The sequence below is a fragment of the Coregonus lavaretus genome (assembly GCF_964263955.1).
Source record: "Coregonus lavaretus genome assembly, chromosome: 19".
In the NCBI taxonomy this organism is placed as follows: domain Eukaryota; kingdom Metazoa; phylum Chordata; class Actinopteri; order Salmoniformes; family Salmonidae; genus Coregonus; species Coregonus lavaretus.
Window position 1 is genome coordinate 16,703,334 of NC_140006.1, and position 23,365 is coordinate 16,726,698.

The following is a 23,365-nucleotide window of genomic DNA, read 5'->3' on the forward strand; positions in this document are numbered from 1 at the left end:
CCGATCCTGTAGGTTCATGCTCTACAACATTCGGAGAGTACGACCCTGCGTTACACAGGAAGCGGCACAGGTCCTAATCCAGGCACTTGTCATCTCCCGTCTGGATTACTGCAACTCGCTGTTGGCTGGGCTCCCTGCCTGTGCCATTAAACCCCTACAACTCATCCAGAATGCCGCAGCCCGTCTGGTGTTCAACCTTCCCAAGTTTTCTCACATAACCCCGCTCCTCCGCACACTCCACTGGCTTCCAGTTGAAGCTCGCATCCGCTACAAGTCCATGGTGCTTGCCTACGGAGCAGTGAGGGGAACGGCACCTCCGTACCTTCAGGCTCTGATCAGTCCCTACACCCAAACGAGGGCACTGCGTTCATCCACCTCTGGCCTGCTGGCTCCCCTACCTCTGCGGAAGCATAGTTCCCGCTCAGCCCAGTCAAAACTGTTCGCTGCTCTGGCACCCCAATAGTGGAACAAGCTCCCTCACGACGCCAGGACAGCGGTGTCACTCACCACCTTCCGGAGACATTTGAAACCCCACCTCTTTAAGGAATACCTGGGATAGGATAAAGTAATCCTTCTACTCCCCCCCCCCCCCTTTACCCCCCCACCAAAAAAAAAAAGAAAGAAAAAAAATATATAAAAAGATTTAAAAGATTTAAAAAAATAATAATAAAATAAACATTGTAAAGTGGTTATCCCACTGGCTATAAGGTGAATGCACCTATTTGTAAATCGCTCTGGATAAGAGCGTCTGCTAAATGACGTAAATGTAAATGTAAATGTTACCTGTATTAATGGCACCTGTTTGAACTTGTTATCAGTATAAAAGACTCCTGTCCACAACCTCAAACAGTCACACTCCAAACTCCACTATGGCCAAGACCAAAGAGCTGTCAAAGGACACCAGAAAATTGTAGACCTGCACCAGGCTGGGAAGACTGAATCTGCAATAGGTAAGCAGCTTGGTTTGAAGAAATCAACTGTGGGAGCAATTATTAGGAAATGGAAGACATACAAGACCACTGATAATCTCCCTCGATCTGGGGCTCCACGCAAGATCTCACCCCGTGGGGTCAAAATGATCACAAGAACGGTGAGCAAAAATCCCACAAAAAAATCCCACAACCACACAGGGGGACCTAGTGAATGACCTGCAGAGAACTGGGACCAAAGTAACAAAGCCTACCATCAGTAACACACTACGCCGCCAGGGACTCAAATCCTGCAGTGCAGACGTGTCCCCCTGCTTAAGCCAGTACATGTCCATGCCTGTCTGAAGTTTGCTAGAGTGCATTTGGATGATCCAGAAGAGGATTGGGAGAATGTCATATGGTCAGATGAAACCAAAATAAACTTTTTGGTAAAAACTCAACTCGTCGTGTTTGGAGGACAAAGAATGCTGAGTTGCATCCAAAGAACACCATACCTACTGTGAAGCATGGGGGTGGAAACATCATGCTTTGGGGCTGTTTTTCTGCAAAGGGACCAGGACGACTGATCCGTGTAAAGGAAAGAATGAATGGGGCCATGTATCGTGAGATTTTGAGTGAAAACCTCCTTCCATCAGCAAGGGCATTGGAGATGAAACGTGGCTGGGTCTTTCAGCATGACAATGATCCCAAACACACCGCCCGGGCAACAAAGGAGTGGCTTCGTAAGAAGCATTTCATGGTCCTGGAGTGGCCTAGCCAGTCTCCAGATCTCAACCCCATAGAAAATCTTTGGAGGGAGTTGAAAGTCCGTGTTGCCCAGCGACAGCCCCAAAACATCACTGCTCTAGAGGAGATCTGCATGGAGGAATGGGCCAAAATACCAGCAACAGTGTGTGAAAACCTTGTGAAGACTTACAGAAAACGTTTGACCTGTGTCATTGCCAACAAAGGGTATATAACAAAGTATTGATAAACTTTTGTTATTGACCACATACTTATTTTCCACCATAGTTTGCAAATAAATTCATTAAAAATCCTACAATGTGATTTTCAGGATTTTTTTTCCTCATTTTGTCTGTCATAGTTGACGTGTACCTATGATGAAAATTACAGGCCTCTCTCATCTTTTTAAGTGGGAGAACTTGCACAATTGGTGGCTGACTAAATACTTTTTTCCCCCACTGTATCATACAAGACATGATTACTCTATTATTAAACATGTATTATATAAAATCCATAATACCACAATACCACATCATTACAGTTTGTGTGTGTGTGTGTGTGTGTGTGTGTGTGTGTGTGTGTGTGTGTGTAGAGTGCGTGTGTTAGGCGTGTTTAACTATACTTGTGGGGAACAGAAGTCCCCACAAGAATAGTAAACCAAGATAAATTTGACCAACTGGCGACATTTTGTTGGTCCCCACAAGGTCAAATGCTATTTCTATTGGGTTTAGGGTTAAGGTTAGAAATAGTGTTAGGGTTAGAATTAGGTTTAGGGTTAGGGTTAAGAGATATGGTTAGTTTTAGGGTTAGGAGCTAGGATTAGGTTTAGGGTTAGGGTTAAGGTTAGGTTTTTGAGATAAGGTTAGAGTTAGGATTAAGGTTAGGGTTAGGGTTAGGGTTAGGGTTAGGGTTAGGGTTAGGGTAAGGGTACGGGTACAGGTACGGGTACGGGTTAGGATTAGGGTTAGGGGTTAGGGAAAATAGGATTTTGAATGGGACTGAATTGTCTGTCCCCACAAGGTTAGCTGTGCAAGACTGTGTGAGTGTATGTGTGTATGCGTGTGTGTGTGTGTTTAATCTGATTTTCGCTTGAGTTACTTGATGTGGAAGACAGTTCCATGTAGTCATGGCTCTATGTAGTACTGTGTGTTTCCCAGAGTCTGTTATGGACTTGGGGACTGTGAAGAGTCCCCTGGTGGCATGTCTTGTGGGGTGTGTATAGGTGTCTGAGCTGTGTGTTAGATGTTTGAACAGACAGTTCAGTGCTTTCAACACGTCAATACCTTTCACAAAGACAAGTAGTGATTCAGTCAATCTCTCCTCTCCTTTGAGCCAGGAGAGATGTTATTGATATTAGCCCTCTGTGTACATTTAAGGGACAACTGTGTTGCTCCGTTCTGGGAGAACTTTAATTTGCTTATGTTCTTTTTTCTGGCAGTTGACCATATAACTGTGCAGTAGTTCAGGTGTGATAAAACTAAGGCCTGTAGGACTTGTTTAGTTGATTGTGACGTCAAGAAAGCAGAGCAGTGCTTTATCACGGACAGACCTCTCCCCATCTTAGCTACCGTTGCATCAATATGTTTTGACCATGTCAGTTTACAGTCTAGGGTTGCACCAAGCAGTTTAGTCTCCTCAACTTGTTTAATTGCCACATGATTCATTACAATATTTAGATCAGGTTTAGGGTTAAGGGTTTAGTGAACGATTTGTCCCAAATACAATGCTTTAATTTATTTGTATATTTAGGACTAGTTTATTACTTGCCACCCATTCTAAAACTGACTGCAGCGCTTTGTTAAGTGTAGTAGTGTTTTCACTTGCTGTGCTATATAATGTTGAGTCATTAGCGCACCTAAACACGCAGGCTTTACTCAATGCTAGTGGTAGGTCATTGATAAAAAAGAAAAAAGTAAGGGGCCAAGACAGCTACCGTGAGGTATGCCAAACCATTAAAGAACGCCCTCTGTGTTCTGTTAGATAGGTAACTCTCGATTCGCGATATGGCAGAGGATGTAAAGCCATAACACATATATGTTTTTTCATGTCAAAAGCTGCATGACAAAACAGCTCCCACAATCATATTATTATCAATTTCTTTCAGCCAATCAGTAATTTGTGTTAGTGCCGTACATGTTGAGTGTGCCTCCCTATAAGGATGGTGAAAGTCAGTTGTTAATTTGTTTACTGTGAAATAGCATTGTATCTGGTCAAACACAATTTTTTCCAAAAGTTTACTAACGGTCGGTAGCAGGCTGATTGGTTGGCTGTTTGAACCAGTAAAGGGTGCTTTGCTATTTATGGGTAACTGTATGACTTTTGTTTCCCTCCAGGCCTGAGCGCACACACTTTCCTGTAGGCTTAGATTGAAGAGATGGCATATAGGAGTGGCAATATAGTCTGCTACCATCCTCAGTAATTTTCCATCCAAGTTGTCAGTACCAGGTGGTTTGTCATTGTCACGGATCCCCTCAGAACTGTTGCTCATTCCGTTCACCAGCTCCGGAGGTCTACGTCTTCTAGGCGTCACTGACCTGGATCATTACCACCAACCCCGGACTGTCTTGTCTCATTATGCACACCTGGTTGCAATTTCCCCTGATTAGTAAGTGTATATATGTGCCCTCTGTTCCCCATTGTCCTTGTCGATTATTGTCCCATGTCCGTTGGTCTCGTGAGTACCGTGAAATGCGCTCTTGTTATTACGGGATTGTTTAGAGGTTTACACCTCACTCTTGTGATTGTGTTACATCCCTGTGTTCTATATATGTACGTGTTTGTTTTGGGATTCATCCCCGTCGTTTTTCATGACTTACATTGTGTTGGGTGGAGAAATAAAAAAAACTAATACGTATTCCTGCGCCTGTCTTCTAATCATTATACAACGTGACAGTCATTATTGATAGACAACAATACATTTTTCAAAATTACAATACTAGTCTTTCATAATTTTTTCAGGTATGCATGGATATGAAGGTTCAGAGTTTGTCATGCCCAAGTTTGCTAATCTTGCCAATAAAAAATGTAAGTAGTTGGCAATATCAGAGGGTTTTGTGATGAATAAACCATCTGATTCAATGAATGATGGAGCTGAGTTTGCCTTTTTGCCCAAAATTTCATTTAAGGTGCTCCAAAGCTTTTTACTATCATCCTTTATATAATTTATCTTTGATTCATAGTACAGTTTCTTCTTCTTTTTGTTTAGTTTAGTCACATGATTTCTCAATTTACAGTTTGTTTGCCAATCGGCTGTGCAGCCAGACTTATTTGCCATTCCTTTTGCCTCATCCCTCTTAGATCTTACACTGAATGAGCACTAACTACACTATAAACTGAGCCAGAGTCGACTGCCATGAGTGTGTCCTACCTGAGAGGGAGAAGGAGGAAGAGGAGGGTGTGCGTGTGTCCTACCTGAGAGGGAAAAAGGGGAAGAGCTGTGTCCGTTGGTGCCTCCATTCTCCTTGCTGTTCAGGGAGGATGAGGAGCTGGGCTTGGAGGTGGACACACTGCTGCTGGAGAACTGACGCGTCTTGCAGTCTGGGGAAAAGGAGGGGAGCAATTAACTTTTTTAAATAGAGTTGGAAACATATTATCAGTGAATCAATCAATTATCAATGTTGTATATATATTGATGGGTCATAAAAATAATATAGCCCCAGACCAATACCATATTTTAGTAATTACAAACGATATTACAAAAACCGCTCAACTCCATTAGGCTACTATGCATTTATAATGCATTTACTAAATTACTATGCAACATCATGTAACGTTGTAGAAACATACAATGTTACTAGTGTAATTACAGTGTTACTACACAGGTATAAGAGCAATTCAATGTAAAGTGTTACAGAAAGTGTGTGAAATTAATGCAGATAGGGTCAGAGAGACATCTCACCTTTCCAGCAGATGAGGGGTCCTTTGCACAGAGCACCCTGAGAGTTCTTCACCAGGTAGTACTTTAAGTGCTTCTGCTTCTTGGGCTGTGTGGCCAGCTTCAGGTTGATGTGGTTGGAGAACTCAGTAAAGTACCGGAACCCCTTCTCCCCACAGCCAACACAGTTCCCTGAAAACCCTGCACACACAACACATAGAGAACATATTATATGGATACATTATAGTGTTATATCAATATTTCTATCGCCAAACATTTCTGAACAGCAAATATAAGCCATTCAATTCAATATTGCATTAGGAGGCCACAGCACAGGTTAATCAAAGGCTGAATGCAACAGTAACCAAAAGTAGTAGCAAGCTACAGTATGGAGGGTGGTAAAAATCCAGCATTTCCGATGACCCATCCAAGCTGAGAGGGTAAAATAGTCATATGTCTATCTCAGTATATCACGTCAGAGAGATGGACCTAAAAGTAGGTCAAATAGAACATCATTTCACTCAGTCTCCGTCAGAGGCCTAAAGAACATTCAATTTCCTGAAACTCAGACCTGTGCACGATCTTTGTATCGTATCAGGTCACAGAGGGATGACAGACTAACCTAAAAGTGCATTTTTCCCGTTCTCATCAGGCAGAAACCGCCTGTCCACGGCACACACCAGGATGTGCTCTGGGACGCTGGAGGACTTGGCACCGACAAGCTCGAAGCCAGCTGGGACTTCGATCGGTTCCATCGCCATGGAGACCAGACGGAGGTCCTTTCCAGCCTGACAGAACCCTGAGGAGAAGAGAGAGAACAACAGACAGCTCAGGAGTAAACATCCACAACAATAACACACAGTACACATACCATGGTCGCTTTCACTGGAATTAGTATTATTGTCGTTAACATGCTGAATAATATCTATAACATGTCTGCGTTACACTGGAACATACTAAGGTGAAAATTGCTGCAAACATGTGGTGTTCCTAGGTACAGAATGTACAAGATGTGCTTTTTAGCAAGGATTTGAATCCCAGGGGTTCTCAACTTCTGGGAAAGTCCCAAGGCGAAAGGAGTTTGAGATGTTTTTTTTAGGCCTACCATCCATAGTGCAGCAGCCGTCGGGCATGGGGCCCTGGTGTAGGTAGGGCAGGGGAGGGCTGCTGGTGTCAGAGTCGTCCTCCTCCTCCAGCTCCTCCAGACCGTTAGAGGCCTGGCCGTTTAGCAGATCCTGACCCGTAGGCTCCCCGCACGGCAGGTACAGGTCCACCTTGGGCTTTATATCTGACCCCATAACACACAATGACCCCGTAAGACATAATGTCACCATAATACACCACATCACACAACTCATTAAATTATCTTGGAGTAAAGATGCCAGAGGAAGGCAAGGAGATGGAGACTGAAGACTTTGCAAGCCCTTTTCAAGAGAAGGACAAACCCATAACACATTACATGGCCACGTTCAAGTCTACCTCTCTTCAAGAGAACTAAATTAGTGAGATTATATGGATTTGCTGTGTGGGTATAATGTAATGACTGATTCTCAAGTCCCATTCAACTGGTTATCATTAGAATAATTAAACATGATCAGAGAAAGATGTTTTTTCCCATGTGTTTCTGTTATCTATAATCCACTAATGAAAGAGGCAGCTAGCTATAGCTAGTGTTTTGTTCTGTTTCTATACATAACGACCTTGATAAGGACAGAGAATGGAGCCATGCAGACAGAGACAAGTACCATCCATGTTGCCAGGATACTGGTCAGGCTCCAGGTATAGCTGGGTGAAGATGGGCTGTGGGTCTCCACTGCTGGAGCGTAGGGAGGCCTTGATGGAGTTGTGGAGGGCCTCCTCGAAGCGAGCAGATTTCAGCTGCCCTGCGTACGAATTCCCCATGATCTGTAATGAGAAGAAGGGTATAGCATGAACAAAGCACGGCTATCCACTCAAGGCTCAGCTCCATCCACGTCCATTAGTAATAGAGATCAGAGTAGAAATCCAATCTACAAACGATACATGTCCAGGGGTCATAAAGATGCTAGGAAGATGCATCTAAGCACACACACACACACACACACACACACACACAATCTCTCACTCTCTTTCCCTTTTTTCCCCTCTGTCTTTATCTCTTTCCCCTATTTCTTTCTAATTTTGTCTCTATGTCTTTCCCTCGCTTTCTGTATGTCACCCTGGCCCCGTTGCCCCCTCCTTTGGTCCACTCTTCAGACATCTGCCGAGGTCGGCTGTGTGGGCCTGGGGTTGGGGTTGGGCAGCAGGTGGCAGCTGGACAGACAGGCGGACAAATGTGGCCTGGTGGCACTGATAGAGTGTAAGGAGAGATGGGGGAAAGCTTAGTGAAAAGCCCTTGTTCAAATAGAACAGAAGTGACCAGTGCAGGGCAAGGGTAATAGCCAAGTACCCCCATATTGAATGACTGATATAGACTGTCCAACTAAATAGCTCTCCTTAAATAACTCTCCTTAACTCTCCTCTCCTTTTTCTGGTCATTGCCCTTTTCATATCACCCAGCCATTTGCAGGGTTTACAATTATAAAGGACTGAAAAGAAAGGAACATTTTTTGCCAGCTAACATATGGTCTTGGCCTGAAAAACCCTCCCTACTTTTGTCCTTGGGCTACATTTGCGGGTGTTGCTGTAGTGTTGTATAAACGCAGCCATTAACAGCCAAGTCAAGCCACAGGTTGAAGGCTTCATCTGTTTGGGAACAGCTAGGACTCTGTAACCATCACATTGTCTGTGCAGGTGTTTTATTTAGGGGCAAGATTATTTGTGCTATCATGTATTTTGACTAACACTATGCCTAGCAATATTACATTTTGACTATGCCAAGCGATTTATAAATGGCCTGGCCATCAAAAAAACGATTCCAAAACAAAATCCTGTATCTGCAATATAAAAGACATTGACAGGAATATAGACTACACATTATATCTATAGTACCTACATCATTTGCAGACAAATCACATTTAAATATAACTAACCAATTTGTATCTATGTTTTACATCTATAAAACTAGTTGCATCCAATCCAGCTAATTTGATTGACAGGTGAATTGCCACTGGACAAAATACCCCTTGCCTAAGGTAACCATCATGAAATATAACCAACCAAGACTTAACTGGGTTAATCATTAAATCAAGAGTATCTATTTTACTGAGCTCAATCAAATACAAAAGCACTATTCAGTTTCTATGTTGATTCTACTCAAAAGCTTTTTTTCACCCTTTTAAATGAACTATTATTCAAAATGAAGTTCCTGTTCTTTCCCTACCCTGTCCCATGCCTGAACAGGTTCCAGCCTGGGTGATTCCCCAAGAACCTACCCAGAGGGAAGAGGGGTAGAGAGAGTGAGAATAAAGAGAGAGCGAGACACTTGAACTGTTTTTATTATTGTGGAACATTTGTAAGTGTAGTGTTTACTATTCATTTTTTATTGTGTATTTCACTTTTTTTTATTATCTATTTCACTTGCTTTGGAAACGTAAACTTTTTTTTCAATGCCAATAAAGCCCCTTAAATTGAAATTGAGAGAGAGAGAGAGCCAGACAGCTTTGGCAATTTTTATTTTGTCATTTAGCAGACGCTCTTATCCAGAGCGACTTACAGGAGCAATTAGGGTTAAGTGCCTTGCTCAAGGGCACATCGACAGATTTTTCACCTAGTCAGCTCGGGGATTAGAACCAGCGACCTTTCGGTTACTGGCACAACGCTCTTAACCACTAAGCTACCTGCCGCCCATGCAATGTACATATATGTTTCCCATGCCAATAAAGCCCTTTGACTTGAGCGAGAGGGAGAGAGAGGGAGAGAGAGAGAGAGAGAGAGAGAGAGAGAGAGAGAGAGAGAGAGAGAGAGAGAGAGAGAGAGAGAGAGAGAGAGAGAGAGAGAGAGAGAGAGAGAGAGAGAGAGAGAGAGAGAGAGAGAGAGAGAGAGAGAGAGAGAGAGAGAGAGAGAGAGAGAGGGGGGGGGGGGGGGGCAGACAAGGCAGACAAAGGCAGACAAAGGCAGACAAAGGACAAGGTCAAGATTAAGTGTGGTGCCTGATTGTGCTTTGACAGAGATAAGCAGCTTAACATAAAGAAGCTACAGTATTTCTCCCTCCACTGACGGGTGGATGGATGGAGAAAGGTAGAAAGATATAGAGAGAGAACTACCCAAGGGGTGTTTAAAGAGGTGGCGGAGCCTGGTAAAGGGGGCTAAAGGCGTCCACATGCTTCCCATCCATGACAACATTTTGTGACGTTTTGTTAGTTTTGGTCTTTTTTCGGCTGTTCGTGCACACTTAAAGTTGAAGTCGGTAGCCGAAGTCGGTTTCATGCACATTTTTCCACTTGGGAAATACTGCACCAAACATCTTAGTTAGATGTAGAACTGGGCAACTAAGATCTCCTCGGCATAAACATAAAAATTATTTACAGTTTTCTTGAGTTATCTTCGGACTATTTTGAGGCAGTCTTGCTACGGTGTCTCAAAATGGACAAACAGTACTATGCCGCTTTTTTCTAATTTTTCAAGCAAAGGTCTTTTAAGGGAGTATGCGAGCACACTCGTTCGGTTCGCCTAGCCGAGCTGAACCAAAGCATGCTGATGCCTTAAGAGGTGCTCCAGACGGCTTCCAGATCAACCCAAGAGCCCAGAGCAGCAGAGAACAGATTTGTCCTTAACCTCACACAGTGAAGTCAAAGTCGTGACCTTACACAGCTGACACATGGGAGAGGTGGAGAGGGGAACACAGGAGACCTTTCCTCACATGCTCCATCACAACAAAGCCACACCGTGGCAAAGGTGGCCTAATGGATGTGGCTGGAGCAGGAGAGAGATAGAGGAAGTGGGTTGGTCAGGAGTGGTTTCAGATGTGGTTCCAGTTGATGTTTTTCTGTTTGATGAATGATGAAATAGTGTCTGATCTGTGTTTTCAGGTAGTGACAGAATCATGTTTGGAGAAGTGAAGTGACTGAGATTTTGATTTTCTCAGAGGCAACTGGAAGCTGGCCAGAAAACTGGTCTCAGATTATTCTACAGATTCCTGAGCCTGGGTGGCCATAATGGTCATATTGCAAGAATCTAACCCCCGGTCAGAATTAAGGTCTGGTCCTGTGACAAGCTTGCAAAGTCCAGGAGGCCGTATGGGAGAAAACATAGGTCTTGTTCATTCGGCATAAAATTGAAGAAAATGGTCAGAAATTGAGTGAAATAGGGAGGTACCATCTGAACTTGTCCAATAAGAAATGCTCGTCATGGTTTCACGTTTTGACATGTTATACTACGGTGTGCCCTAATGAACAAGACCCTCCTTCCTCTTTTTATACATCTTTCCCATTCAGACTTTACCTCACTTTCCAGACACTGCTTTAAAACATGATAATCTCATGTATTATCACATCATCTTGGTGTAGCTGACCTTACCTTGTGTGATTGTTCCCAGGCGTGAAGGGATTTGTTCTCCTCTGCTACATGCTGGGTCAGAAGAACTGCTGTGTAGAAACGTCCTGCAGTGACATTCCCCTCAGCAGCACTGTTCTAGAGAGAGGTAAAATGAATACATGAGATTAACAGAATAAATCTTCACCCAAGGATCAAATGAACTGACACATGTAATATAGGAGACATACTGTATAGTAGGCTAAATGTTTATTGTAGGCTAATTGTCTGAAACTGATTAGTACACTAAGCAAGACGATCATGTCACACAGGTGTATGTAAAGGAGAGCGTCAAATCAGACTTTGACACAGTTGATATACTGTATGCAAGGAGAAGTGTTTGCTGCAAGTAACATACGGTAGGCCTACAGGACCTCATCTCAAGATATCAAATCAAACCCAATATTTAAAAAATCCTATTGAAATGAAACTCAAGGTTTAAAGACACACAAAAGCTTTTAAATAGCCAGTACATTCCACACAACATGTCTGACCATGAAAATTAATGGCTGCACTTAGAGCAATGAGAGAGGCCACTCAAAAGTTAAGAGGAGCTTAACAGATTGCACAAAACCATGACATATGTAGTGACCGTTGGCGTTGAACAGGGGTTATGTGATACGGTAGCCTCTGGGTATTTTTGTAAAACACACTGGAGTGTTAGGGTTTATGGTCATCTACACACACACACACACACACACACACATACTGTATATGGGCGCACACATGTACACACACACAAACACCACCAACTACTCAAAACTGGTACAGATATAAGATCTTAATTTTGACCAGTTTCTCACAGCAGGAAAATAATCCTGCAGCAATAGGACATTTGAATTATTGTGTGGATTATAATTAATGGACATTTTTGCAGGGTTTGATAAATGTTTTGTTAAATTAAGTCTGACATTTTAAAGTGTAAATTACAAATTTTTAGAAGCCTTTTTAAACCTTGAATACACTACACGTTTGCATTTCCTGTGCAGCTACAGGGTGATCAAATTAAGATCCTACATCTGTACTTCCACTTTGACCCCTAGCATTGTTTACCCACTCGTAGACCTTATACAACTAAGCTGATACAAAGTTCCCTTCAAAACATTGACTGTCACAAGAATGCTCCCTGTCACCATCCTGTAATGCACGGTCCTTGTTGTTTAGTTTTTGGGACCTAGTGCCTGGTGTCTGGGGCCCAAGTCCTCGCCCTGGCATTACATACACACTGATTTGTCCTGTTAACCACATTGAAGTAGTTAACTTTGTGAATGATTAGCCTCACGCTGATAGGGCTAATCAAACTCCAGAGCTACATGGTCAATGGGAGGGACAAGGGGACAGGGGGATAAGGGAGGTCATGCAAATTCCATACCATCCAAGTCAGGCAGTGCTATAACTTTACAGGAACGCTGTATGTGTTTAGGGAACGTTCTCTTTAGTACAGACTGAACATCCGAATCTTCCTTCACTTCTAGTAACACGCCTTTAGGCCCTCTAGGCAGCTAACTCTGCATTCACAGTAATATAACCCATTCTATAAGAAATTCTTATCACACTGGCCTATCAGTAAGTCTACACTACACATCAATCTACTAACATGACCCTGTATCTATGTCCATGATCACAGGATCACTATCAAAGGCATTAACCCTCACTTGGCCAGAGTGTTGAAATATTTTCATGGCTATCAAATCAAATCAAATGAAGTTTATTTGTCATATGCCCAAGATACACATGGTGTACTCAGTACAATTAAATGCTTACGTGCAGGTTCACCTCTCAACTAAATGTGACAACAATAAGAATATGTTTGTTTTTTTAAAGACTAATAATCTAGCGGTGAAAGGTGGACACTGCAGATGGCCAGTGAGATGTGCCTGACCCAACGGAGCCGTAAATCTAGACATACTCAGGCACAGCCTCGGGTGCCTAACGGCTGGGATCCTGTTCGTCTGGTAATGACATTTTAGGGCCCTTTCAGCATGACATGCTGGTAGGGAATTTTGCCTGAGGGGTGTAAGGAGGGAATTCAAGGTGGTGGCCACAGAGGTGCACACACACACAAACACCCACATGTGCACAGTAGCACCCATGCATGCATATGCGTAAAATAGCTTAATCATGAACGATGTGAAAACAGACCACCTATTTTGATGATATGGATTTAAATCCTAAGAAATGTTAGATATTTAACTCCAAGAGCACTGGAACCCTCTCTCTCTCTCTCTCTCTCTCTCTCTCTCTCTCTCTCTCTCTCTCTCTCTCTCTCTCTCTCTCTCTCTCCTCTCTCTCTCTCTCTCTCTCGCTCTCTCTCTCTCTCTCTCTCTCTCTCTCTCTCTCTCTCTCTCTCTCTCTCTCTCTCTCCCCTCCCTCCCTCCCTCCCTCCCTCCCTCCCTCCCTCTCTGCCTAGCTCTGGTTCCCCACGCCACTCCACTCCCCTTATTGTTTCTTCCTTCATCTGCATAATGACGTTACACTCCTGACAATGGAGGGATAGAGGGAGGATAGAGAGGGATTACATCTACTTCCCCTTGGTCACAACCTGTTTCAGACCCACTCTATCACTCCTGGAACCTTTTCTTCAAAGACAACACTGCAATGTTGTAAAGTCAGTCAAGGGTTTCACGGTAAGAAATCTAACATGCTACTGTATCCACATACATGCACATAGGCACTGGCACAAATAGATGTGTGTGCGTGTGCAAACACACCACACACACACAAACACACACACGTGTTGAAAAGGAAGGAAAAAAGGGAAAGCCGGGGTAGATGCAGAACAACTTGACACTGGCTCGGTGATCCTGAACATGCTTTTTCTACAACACATAGTGATATAATAGTCTATAATGATTTAGATCATTCAGAACATGGTAAAAAGATGACTATTGACTATCTCTTTACTTTATTATTGAAATATTCACACAAGCTTTTGCCAGTCATCATTACTTACAATATATCATGATAAAACAGACTTCCATAATCATTCAAGTAAATGAACTACATATCTTAGGACTGGTTTCACAGAAATACAGGAACAATGACTGTTGGCTACACTCCTAGAAAAAAAGGTGCTATCTAGAACCTAAAAGGGTTCTTCTTCGCCCTTTGAAGAACCCTTTTTAGTTCCAGAAAGTACCCTTTTGATTCCAGGTAGAACCCTATTGGGTTCCATGTAGAACCCTTTCCCCAGAGGGATCTACATGTAACCCAAAATAATTCTGCCTGGAACCAAAAAGGGTTCTACATGGAACCAAAAAGGGTTCTCCAATGGGGACAGCTGAAGAACCCTTTTGGAACCCTTTTTACTAAGAGTGTACTGTCAACATTAGAAAATCCATGAATGAGTAAGAGAGTACAAATTAGTATAGCAGAGGAGAGGAGAGGGGGATGGGGGCTATGCAAAAAAGGACTAACATTTCCATGTCCCTTAAATTAGGCGCTAAAAGCTGAGCCATCAACATCATGTTAGTGGAAATCCAGTAAAGTGCCAGACTAAACAATCTAAAATGCTCCCATACCTTCCAAGGGTTCTCGACCAGCCAGCCAGACAATACTTCGAAAACACAAAAAACGCCCCACCACCAAACACTAAATTCCACAATGCCAAATAAATAAATCACAAAGTCACGAATTGTAGTCCATTTTGGGTGATAGGTATGTCCTAAGGAATAGGAAAAGAGTGAGGAAATATCCAAGGAGGGTTGATTAATTCTCAACTGGTGTGTCCCCAAGCCATCAGCAGCTCCTTGGTAATTAAACTCCTCCACAGTATGGACAGCAAATACTCCTCCTTCCTTCAGTACAGCAGAACCCCTCTCTCTCTCTGAGTCAAACACACACACACCCAAGCACACACACATCCTCCCCCAGTCCCCTTGTCCCTCCCCTATGTTGTGCCATTTGCTGTGTGTTGAGTGAATTCTCTGGGGCCTCATTCATCTTGGCCCCTCTGACCCCCTGTAGTGACAGATGCTCTTGGAGGGCCGTCCTGCCTGGCCAGGAAACAAAGACATGGAGCAACATCCCCTCCTGCCACACGGTCACACCACGCCGACACGCGTGACCATCAGCATTTAACACGCCAACAACACAGGGGAAACCATGACACAGCAGGATGACACACTGGAGAAATGGAACTACTATACCATACAGTTCTTAGATTACCAAAGTCTAATCAAAATCACCCCCCTCCTCTTTCTTTACTTTCACCCCTGTCTCTCCCTCTCTCTCTCTCTGCCACTCCCTTTTTTTATTAGGGCCAATTTAGAGATAGGGCAACCCCAACCACTGGCAAAATGGGGACAAGAAGAATGTCAGGTCAGCTCTGTGCATTTTTTCCCTCTTGGCCGGGCTGGGACCCTGGCCCTACAGAACAGACTACAGGCCTGGGACTGGGATGGAGACTGGGACTGACCCCTGACTGGAGAGTTTTACCCCCGCTATAAATACCAAGGGCTCATCTGGTCAAAATAAATAAACTGGGGATCCACCGACCGCCACCACAAATCAACAGGCACTGGGTGGACAGATGTCAAGGATTATAGTGTCATTATAGCCTGGCTGGCTGGTCAAATGCCTCGTCATTACTAACACTGGGTCAATGGAGCGCTGGGGTGACAGATTTTCCGGAAACTAAGAAATGCATGATATGACTTAAAAGCATTTTGGGTTCATTCCGTGAAAATAAAGTATGTTATGTCATATCATGGCTAATATACTGTACAGGTAGAGAAGTTTCCCTCAGCACATAAACAACATAACAATAGAACACTGTATTTTTCCAATGATATAGGGACTTTGGATACTTTTTGGGAACTAATCAATTCACCTTCTCCTCACCAGTGGTTTCCTCACACGGAATGTTCTAACTAGGCTTTTGAACATTCTAGGTTCTCACAACAATGCATTTGTAACGTTGCAATCAGATCCCAACCTATTGGCTGAGTATGAGAAAAATATAATACTCTCTCTAGCTCTCTCCCCCACTCTCTCTCTCTTCAGATCCAATGCCGCTAGAGCAAAGGGCTGTTGTGTGTCAGTGTCATTCACATCTCCACTTTCATATGACTTTGAATGCTAAATCTAAGGAGCTAACTGACGGCCAAATCAATCCTTGCTTACACTGTGCCTGGTTCCTGTTTTGGCTGCAATCTCACAATAGTCTTTGTTAATAATTTACGCTAGCCTCGTCCATGGAGTGACCAGTTTAAAGGTTACTATGCATAAAAACATTTCCCCAACAAGCCTGTAATCCCTATGTCTGGGTCTTGTTTTTTTCTAAACCAAGTTATTCATATCTATGTTTAAGTAAAGTTGCTGAGAATTTCTCAAGCAAACGAAGAAAATTCCCAAGTCAACACACAGCCACGTGACAATAGAGAAGACACACTCCACTCCATACTTCGCACGGACCCCTTTTACACTTTTTCTAACATTGATATTTGACCTCATGTGGATGTGCCAATGACTACATTATAATTCTCACTCTTTAAATCCAACATTAGGGAGACTTAAAACAACCTCAAAAGAGCTATACAATATATTCACTACAACACCATCTGTCTCTTGTCTCCTTCACCTGAAACCTTCTTTACAACAGTCCATTCTTAGAAAAATGACACGCCTGAGTAAGCCAGTTGGTGAGCCATTCATAATAATCTTAACATTATTTTACTAAAATATTGGATTCTGAATATGGATTCATAATATAATTCCGTTATCCTGGATCATTAAAGAGAAATACACAGACAGATGAAATATTAATTCAGAGGATGTTGATAACGACCATTTTGTTTAACTGTAATTCTTTCAATTTCATCTTTGCATAGCCAGGCAAGCAGTGTGACTGAGTGACTGACTTAGTCTTCAGTTCATTACTGCAGATCTAGTCAACAGTTGGTTTAATCTGTCCGTATAACTCTTCTCACCTCCTCACCAATGGTTATAGTATGTGGGCCACAGGCGGTGTGTGAGACTGCTATAAACTGGGACATTAGCCAATCAGGGCTCCATTACTCCTCACCACTCATTCATCATACACACATCGTGCATTCTATGCTGAACGTCAGGGTTTGTGTAAATTGTATTATTATACTACACAGCGTCTGTCTGTCTGTCTGTCTGTATGGACTCTATAGGCTCCAGGGGGTAGTCCATTTGAAACAGTTGTAGGAAAGAATGAAATAAATAGATGACTTGTGCACTAAGAGGAGACTAGTAACTTTAGTAAATATTACAGTTTCCTGTCTGATGTAAATCAACATATGACCAATCAAAAACTCCCATAATAAGCTTATTTCATCCAGACCAGTGGCAGCAGCAAGTTCAACCGGGGAAGAGGAGTGTCACAGTGTGATTAATCTCCCTCCAGCTCCCAGCAGCAGCTCCCTCCCTCCCTGACTTTGACACAGCAGCCACTTTTAAATAGACCCATTTGAAATGAAGATAATGAGTAAGCCCAGTGGTTTCTTTGGCTTCAAAAGAGCCCTGTGTGAGAAAACAAAAGAGCCTGGGTCTGAATGCTGGCCCTGTGGCCCTCCTTCCACCCATCCCTCACCACTGTATTGAGGGCCAGCCAAAGGGCCTGACAAAGGGGAAGTGGCCCTTCCACCCTCCACTGCCACCTGAGGAAAGATGGGTCATGTGAGAGGGTGACTGGAGGACAGGTGGACAGGAGAGGGGGGATAGGGGACTGGGGGTCTCCTATCCCCTGTTGTCTTTAGATTCCAAGGGGGACAGGGGATGGTAGCCTCCATTTCTCCTCTTGTCTTCTAGATTCCCAGGGGGAAAGTTGCTTTGTCTTAGCTCAGTACTGACTCAGCTTCATTGGGTTGAATTGAGCACATTGCAGCTTTGACTGACTCCAATGACTGACTCATTATTACACCTGATAGGTGTTGCAATACTTAATTGATACAAGTATAACACGTTCAAAAGAAAATGTTCCGAAAAAAATAACAACAATTTGAGAATCAAGCGAATGTGAACCGCAATATTGACTGCGTGCCGAGGTCAAAACATGCATTCAGACCTATACATTTAGACCTGATGTTAACACTATGTGGAGAGGGTCATTCTGCTTTAGCAAAAACACATCGAAATGAAGATACACTGAAACAGAGTCAATGACTACGGAAGTAAAATGTTATTGTAGAAGTGAGTGAGATGAGGGATCAGTATCAGGTTTGTAGGAGAGAAAGGAGAGCCGAGGTGTTAAACGGGACAGCGTGTCTGAAGACCTGCTGCATGAAACAACAAGATGGCAAAACAACAACAACAAAAGTCCCTCACCGAGCCCCGTTGCACCTTCTTCTCTCCCATGTTGGCTACCTCCACAGTGTGAGGTGTGACACAGTCACTTACTAGCCGGGTGGCAGCTTGTCCCCCTGCTATAATCCCCCCCCCCCCCCCCCCCCCCCCCCCTCCCCCTAGGCTGAGCCAGGCCACGCAAACAAAAGGCAGCCAGCAGCAGCATTCCAGATGAATGCCATAGCTGATGTCGACAACAGCAGCACAGAGAAAAGAAAAGAGAGCTCAACCAGGCCAGGGCCAGGAAAGTGGGACAAGAGCCTGGGGCTGTAGGGGTGGTGGGTGGTGGGGTGGATTAGCCAGTGGGGACTATAAAGGGGAGTGAACTAGGGTTTAAGGCCTGTTGTGACGGAGGGGCTGGGGAAGGGCTGATGGGGGGCTGGGGGAGGCGGACAAAAGGAGCATTTGGGCAGATGAAGAAGTCATCATCATTAAGCCACTGCAAGTTTACTGTCCAGTTATAAAAGTCATTTCAAAATTAGGAGGTTAGGGGGTGCGTGTGAAAGGGGAGAAGGGCTCAGAGTGGCTGAGAAGGCCTGGGGGCGGGGCAGATGAGAGCTGTGGCCTGTGGTTGTGAGGGACTCTGTGGGACTGGGGCGCCAATTCATTAGGGGCACAGCCCAGCCTTTGTGTTTGCACCAGGTTGATTGGAGTGCTGACCTTGCCTCCCAGCCTGCCTTGCACACTCTGCTCTGGCTCAGTGGAGGATGAGTCTAAGGGTAGGGCATTTAACCTTCAACTAAATCCCAGCCTCAGCCACAGCAGACAAAGATCAGCATCATTTATTATCAAAGGCTTGCCTAAACAGCCGCTATTAGGATGGTATAGATGCTATACAACTGATACACAGAGCTGAAAAACTATGTTCTGTCCCCTGAGGAGTTGTTGCCAGCTATAGGTGAAAAGTCAGTTTTTGGTTATATCTGATTCTGAAGAGCATAGAATAGAATAATGTTTTTGGTTGACAATTTTGGTGTCATTTCTTTGCATGACAGAAAAAAACATTGAAACTTTTTACACTGTTCACCATATTGTGGGAGAAAGGGCGCATTCTAGGCAGCTAAATCTAAAAGAATTGTAAGATTACAACATTTATTTAGATACACAAAAATTCCTTATCAAAATAGAGTTGTAGGATCTTAATTTGATCACCTTGTTGCAGGATAACTTTCTAGCATTGCAGGAAATGTAAAACTTGTAGTGTATTTGAGGTTTAAAAAGGCTTCTGAAGTTTTTAATTTCCACTTAGAAATGTCAGATTCAACCCCAACAACAATTTTAGATTAATTATAATCCACATAATAATTCACATTTCCTATTGCTGCAGGATAAGTTTCCTGCTGTAGTAAACTGGCTTAAATTAAGATCCTTCATCTGTACCACACTTGACCCATCTTAGTTTTACTATGTTAAAGAGTGACTGCTGATGAAATGCAACTTCTCATTTTGAAAACGGCCTATGTGGCATTGAATCAGAAACATTTATTGTAGTGTCAAAATTGACTACAAAGTGTAAATAGGATAATTTTGGTCATAAAGTCAGTCTCGTCCAAAACAGAGATTTGCGAGATAATATGAAAAAATGTTATGTCATGGAATGAAGGGTACCGTAACAGTTTTCCTTGGGTTGGGTTTATTTAAATCCTGCCCACATGCCCAAAGCTGGCAGCACCCAAGTAATCATCAATTCGGAGTGAAGCTGCACGCAACCCGATCATAATGCCCATTGTCAACTAAGTTGACATTCTATATCCCTATGGGGCTAGTTAGGGACCATCAGTAAATTACACAATGTACATAAGACAACATAAACATTTTTTAATAGCTCAACATTTAAATGAAAAACTCAAATCACCTACAAATTGTAGAAATTCAAATACGAATATTGAAAGCATTTAATGACACAACTAAAACTAAAAAAATCTAATTTACATTGTGTAATTTATTGACAGTCCCTAACTAGCCCCAGCGATAGGCTATCCAATGTCATACCAACTTTGCCATGGTCGCACACCAGCTGGCTGAAGCTAATTGCCAAAAGAAGTTGGCTCACACTAGCTAGCCTAGGCGACTTCATGACACAATACCTGGATAGACTGTTTCACGTTATCGAGAAGGGTGAGTGACTGTAACTGTGTACTGTTTTGGCAGAGAGAATGTACAAACGCTTGCCACGTTCGAACACACACACAAGAGACACCCACATAAACCCCCCACAAGACAACTCTTGTTTGGCCTCAGTCATGGCCAAATCAGGAAGCTCAGCCCCCTTTAAATGTGAAAAAAAACATACAACATTTTCCCTTAGTGTTATTTTTCAACAACGAAAATGTCTGCTTTAATTTAATTTGAGGCCTGGCAGACAAACTCAATCAATGTGGGGAATTACTGGTAATTTACAATGCTCGCTGAGAAGGCCTAATAAAACGGAAGCCCTGCGAGTGAACCCACACTGCATTTTACAACGCTGCTGAGCCATGGCTGAACACCAGTTCAAATATCTGAACAAGAGAAAAGGACATAGAACCTTTGGCCCTTGGATTATTTTTGTATTTATGGAGTTATTCAGAGCTGCCATATTGAAAGTAAACAATGAGTTCCAGTTTACCCATCTGTCCTTAGTAATGGTTCTTACATAGGCCAAAAGTATACACAAAGGAAAAACAATCATATTTCAGAAATGTTTTGTTAAATTACAATAATATTTTTCTACATTTTCTTGGAAGGACATGCTTGTTTCATTTAAGTCTTTCTACTGTCAACAGTTCTACTATAGTAGGCCTACAACTGTAATAACTACCACTACATGATATGTCAAAGTACTACTGCTGCATAGTACTTCATCTACTACATAGTGTTATTAATAAGACTCATATAAGTTATTCACATTTAACCCAGATAATAAATAAAAATACAAACCTCTTCTTCCTGTACAAACTCACTGGTACCTATCTAATCACTCCTTTCACATAACAGGAGATGACAGAAGAAAATGAACATAGTTCAGATACTCACTTTAGTGGTTTATGTACCCTGATAGCATCATCACAGCTAGCATCTCCATTTGGGCATCTGGTCAACACCTCACTGCTCATCCCCTCCCTAAACCCTAAACTTTTAATGGTTAGTTTGACCAAACCCTGTCCTTCAATTGCTATTTAGACAGGCCTATTTGTTATGGGGTGTAAAAGGGGAACTCTAAAGCCATGGATCATGTGGGGTGGAGGGCAATATTATCAAAACACTTGGTCTTATCAGATGACAGGAGGGAGCAGTAAGGGGTCGAGTTCCATTTCTGTGAAGAGGACAGGCCTGGCCTGCACCACACCTCAACCACTAACTGCATTTTGCTATTATATCTCATATCTATCAGTATAGGATAGCTAATATCAGTATATCCAGTTGCACACAAAGCAGAATCTATCGAAGATGTTAACACATTGGTCATGATTATTGATTTTTTTCTAGTGCTGAGCGATTAACCGACATTTAGTTTTTTTGTGGTTATTAAACAACTAATTGACCGACAACGTCGGTTTAATTACTTGAATTCCATTTAGTTCTGATTTTTTGTGAGCCCAACGAACCGTTTCTCTAGAGAGAAATCAAATCATTCATTGAAAGAAATCAAGTCAAGAACTATGTGGTACGCTGGACTAAACAGAGTTTTCATTAAGCAAATGTTTATCCTAGTTCAGCTCAGAAACGTGGTAATTAACTACAATGACCATAATGGCCAGTTTTTTCCCAGCTCAGACGGATCAGAGAGGAAGAAGTGAAGCGAGAGGTTTCACTCTGGCCAAAATCTGTCCAAAATAAGCCCAATGCATTTCTATGGGCTTGATTTGGACCTAAGCTTGCCTGCCTTCCCGCCTTTAGGAAAATGACTCCCATTGTTAGGGCAGAGACATGAGCATCTCGTCATTATATATAGATCTCTGGACTGATATACTTTTACGCCTGCTATGTTAGGTTAGATACACACAGACCACATGAGAGAGGAATGTACACAACACAACGACGAGAGGGACAGAGACATTCCATGAAAGTATGCCTAATCTACTTTGAAGAAATAGCACAATTATATCGTCAGACAGCTCTGCAGCATACTTAGGTAGGCTAGCTAAATAGGATGACTAAAGACAGTACAGTATGGGGAGCACACAATGTTAGATGGCCTGGCTGGCTGGCTGACTGCTACTGTCTGAGCAGAAATGAGTTGATTACTTTAATAATTATAAGGAATTAAAAATAATAAAGTCATAAAAAAGATATATACACAACTGAAATATTGTATTATTTCATAGTAATTTTCTATTTTTCTATTGATGTCTACCCAATGTGGACCTTATCATAGACAATGGAATATTTTCAATGTTTTGGCAATTAATTGTTCACGATTTTTAGCTTTGGAATTTCCATTAAAAAGCTATAAAATCATAGCAACGTCATTATTTCATAATGCATTTCATGTTTACAAAAATAATCAAAATCGAAACTGTGATTATTTTTTACAAATCGAACCGAAAGTATCACTCAAATATCCAAACAACCCCTTCCCTTTTAAAATGCTGAAAGACAGAGTATCTAACCACTTTTCAGCACAATTAAACTCGATGAAAAATGCCTTTCAAAAAGATACAAAGAAAGAAAGAAAGAAAGAAAGAAAGAAAGAAAGAAAGAAAGAAAGAAAGAAAGAAAGAAAGAAAGAAAGAAAGAAAGAAAGAAAGAAAGAAAGAAAGAAAGAAAGAAAGAAAGAAAGAAAGAAAGAAGAGGACACCTCACTGAATAGGACCCCTCCACCCATTCTTTCTGTCCTCCCCCTAAAGTCCCAAAGCCACCTTGAATTCATTTGAGTGACACATTGACAAAGAACGTCCTTAATGTCCTAAGGAAAGAGCCCTCTACCCCCTCCTCTCCTTCCCCCCTCTTTACTTCCTTGAGGGGCGATCAGCTGTATCTATCATGCCTCTCTTCCTGACCTCCAGGCGCCTCTGCTGCATCAGCGCTGACACACACACAAACACCACACACAGACACACAAACACACCCCACTCTCTCCCGATTAATAATAAGT

At 42.6% G+C, this 23,365-nt stretch overlaps 1 protein-coding gene across 5 annotated transcripts in view; it reads right to left on the bottom strand.

Annotated features, from left to right (window-relative positions):
- The window catches only part of greb1l (GREB1 like retinoic acid receptor coactivator), a 96,544-nt gene that overhangs the window by 41,966 nt on the left and 31,213 nt on the right, over window positions 1–23,365 (bottom strand). For 2 of the 5 annotated variants that reach the window (XM_084183516.1, XM_084183515.1), the window contains exons 2-7: window positions 10,963–11,076; window positions 7,272–7,431; window positions 6,632–6,814; window positions 6,149–6,325; window positions 5,551–5,727; window positions 5,064–5,189 (exon numbers count right to left, since the gene is read on the bottom strand). In XM_084183516.1, the coding sequence (XP_084039642.1) occupies window positions 5,064–5,189; window positions 5,551–5,727; window positions 6,149–6,325; window positions 6,632–6,814; window positions 7,272–7,428 (820 nt within the window). In that variant the 5' untranslated portion in view covers window positions 7,429–7,431; window positions 10,963–11,076. Of the gene's footprint in view, window positions 1–5,063; window positions 5,190–5,550; window positions 5,728–6,148; window positions 6,326–6,631; window positions 6,815–7,271; window positions 7,432–10,962; window positions 11,077–14,498; window positions 14,538–23,365 lie in introns of those variants that run through there. The other 3 variants (XM_084183518.1, XM_084183517.1, XM_084183519.1) reach the window with 2 other exon arrangements.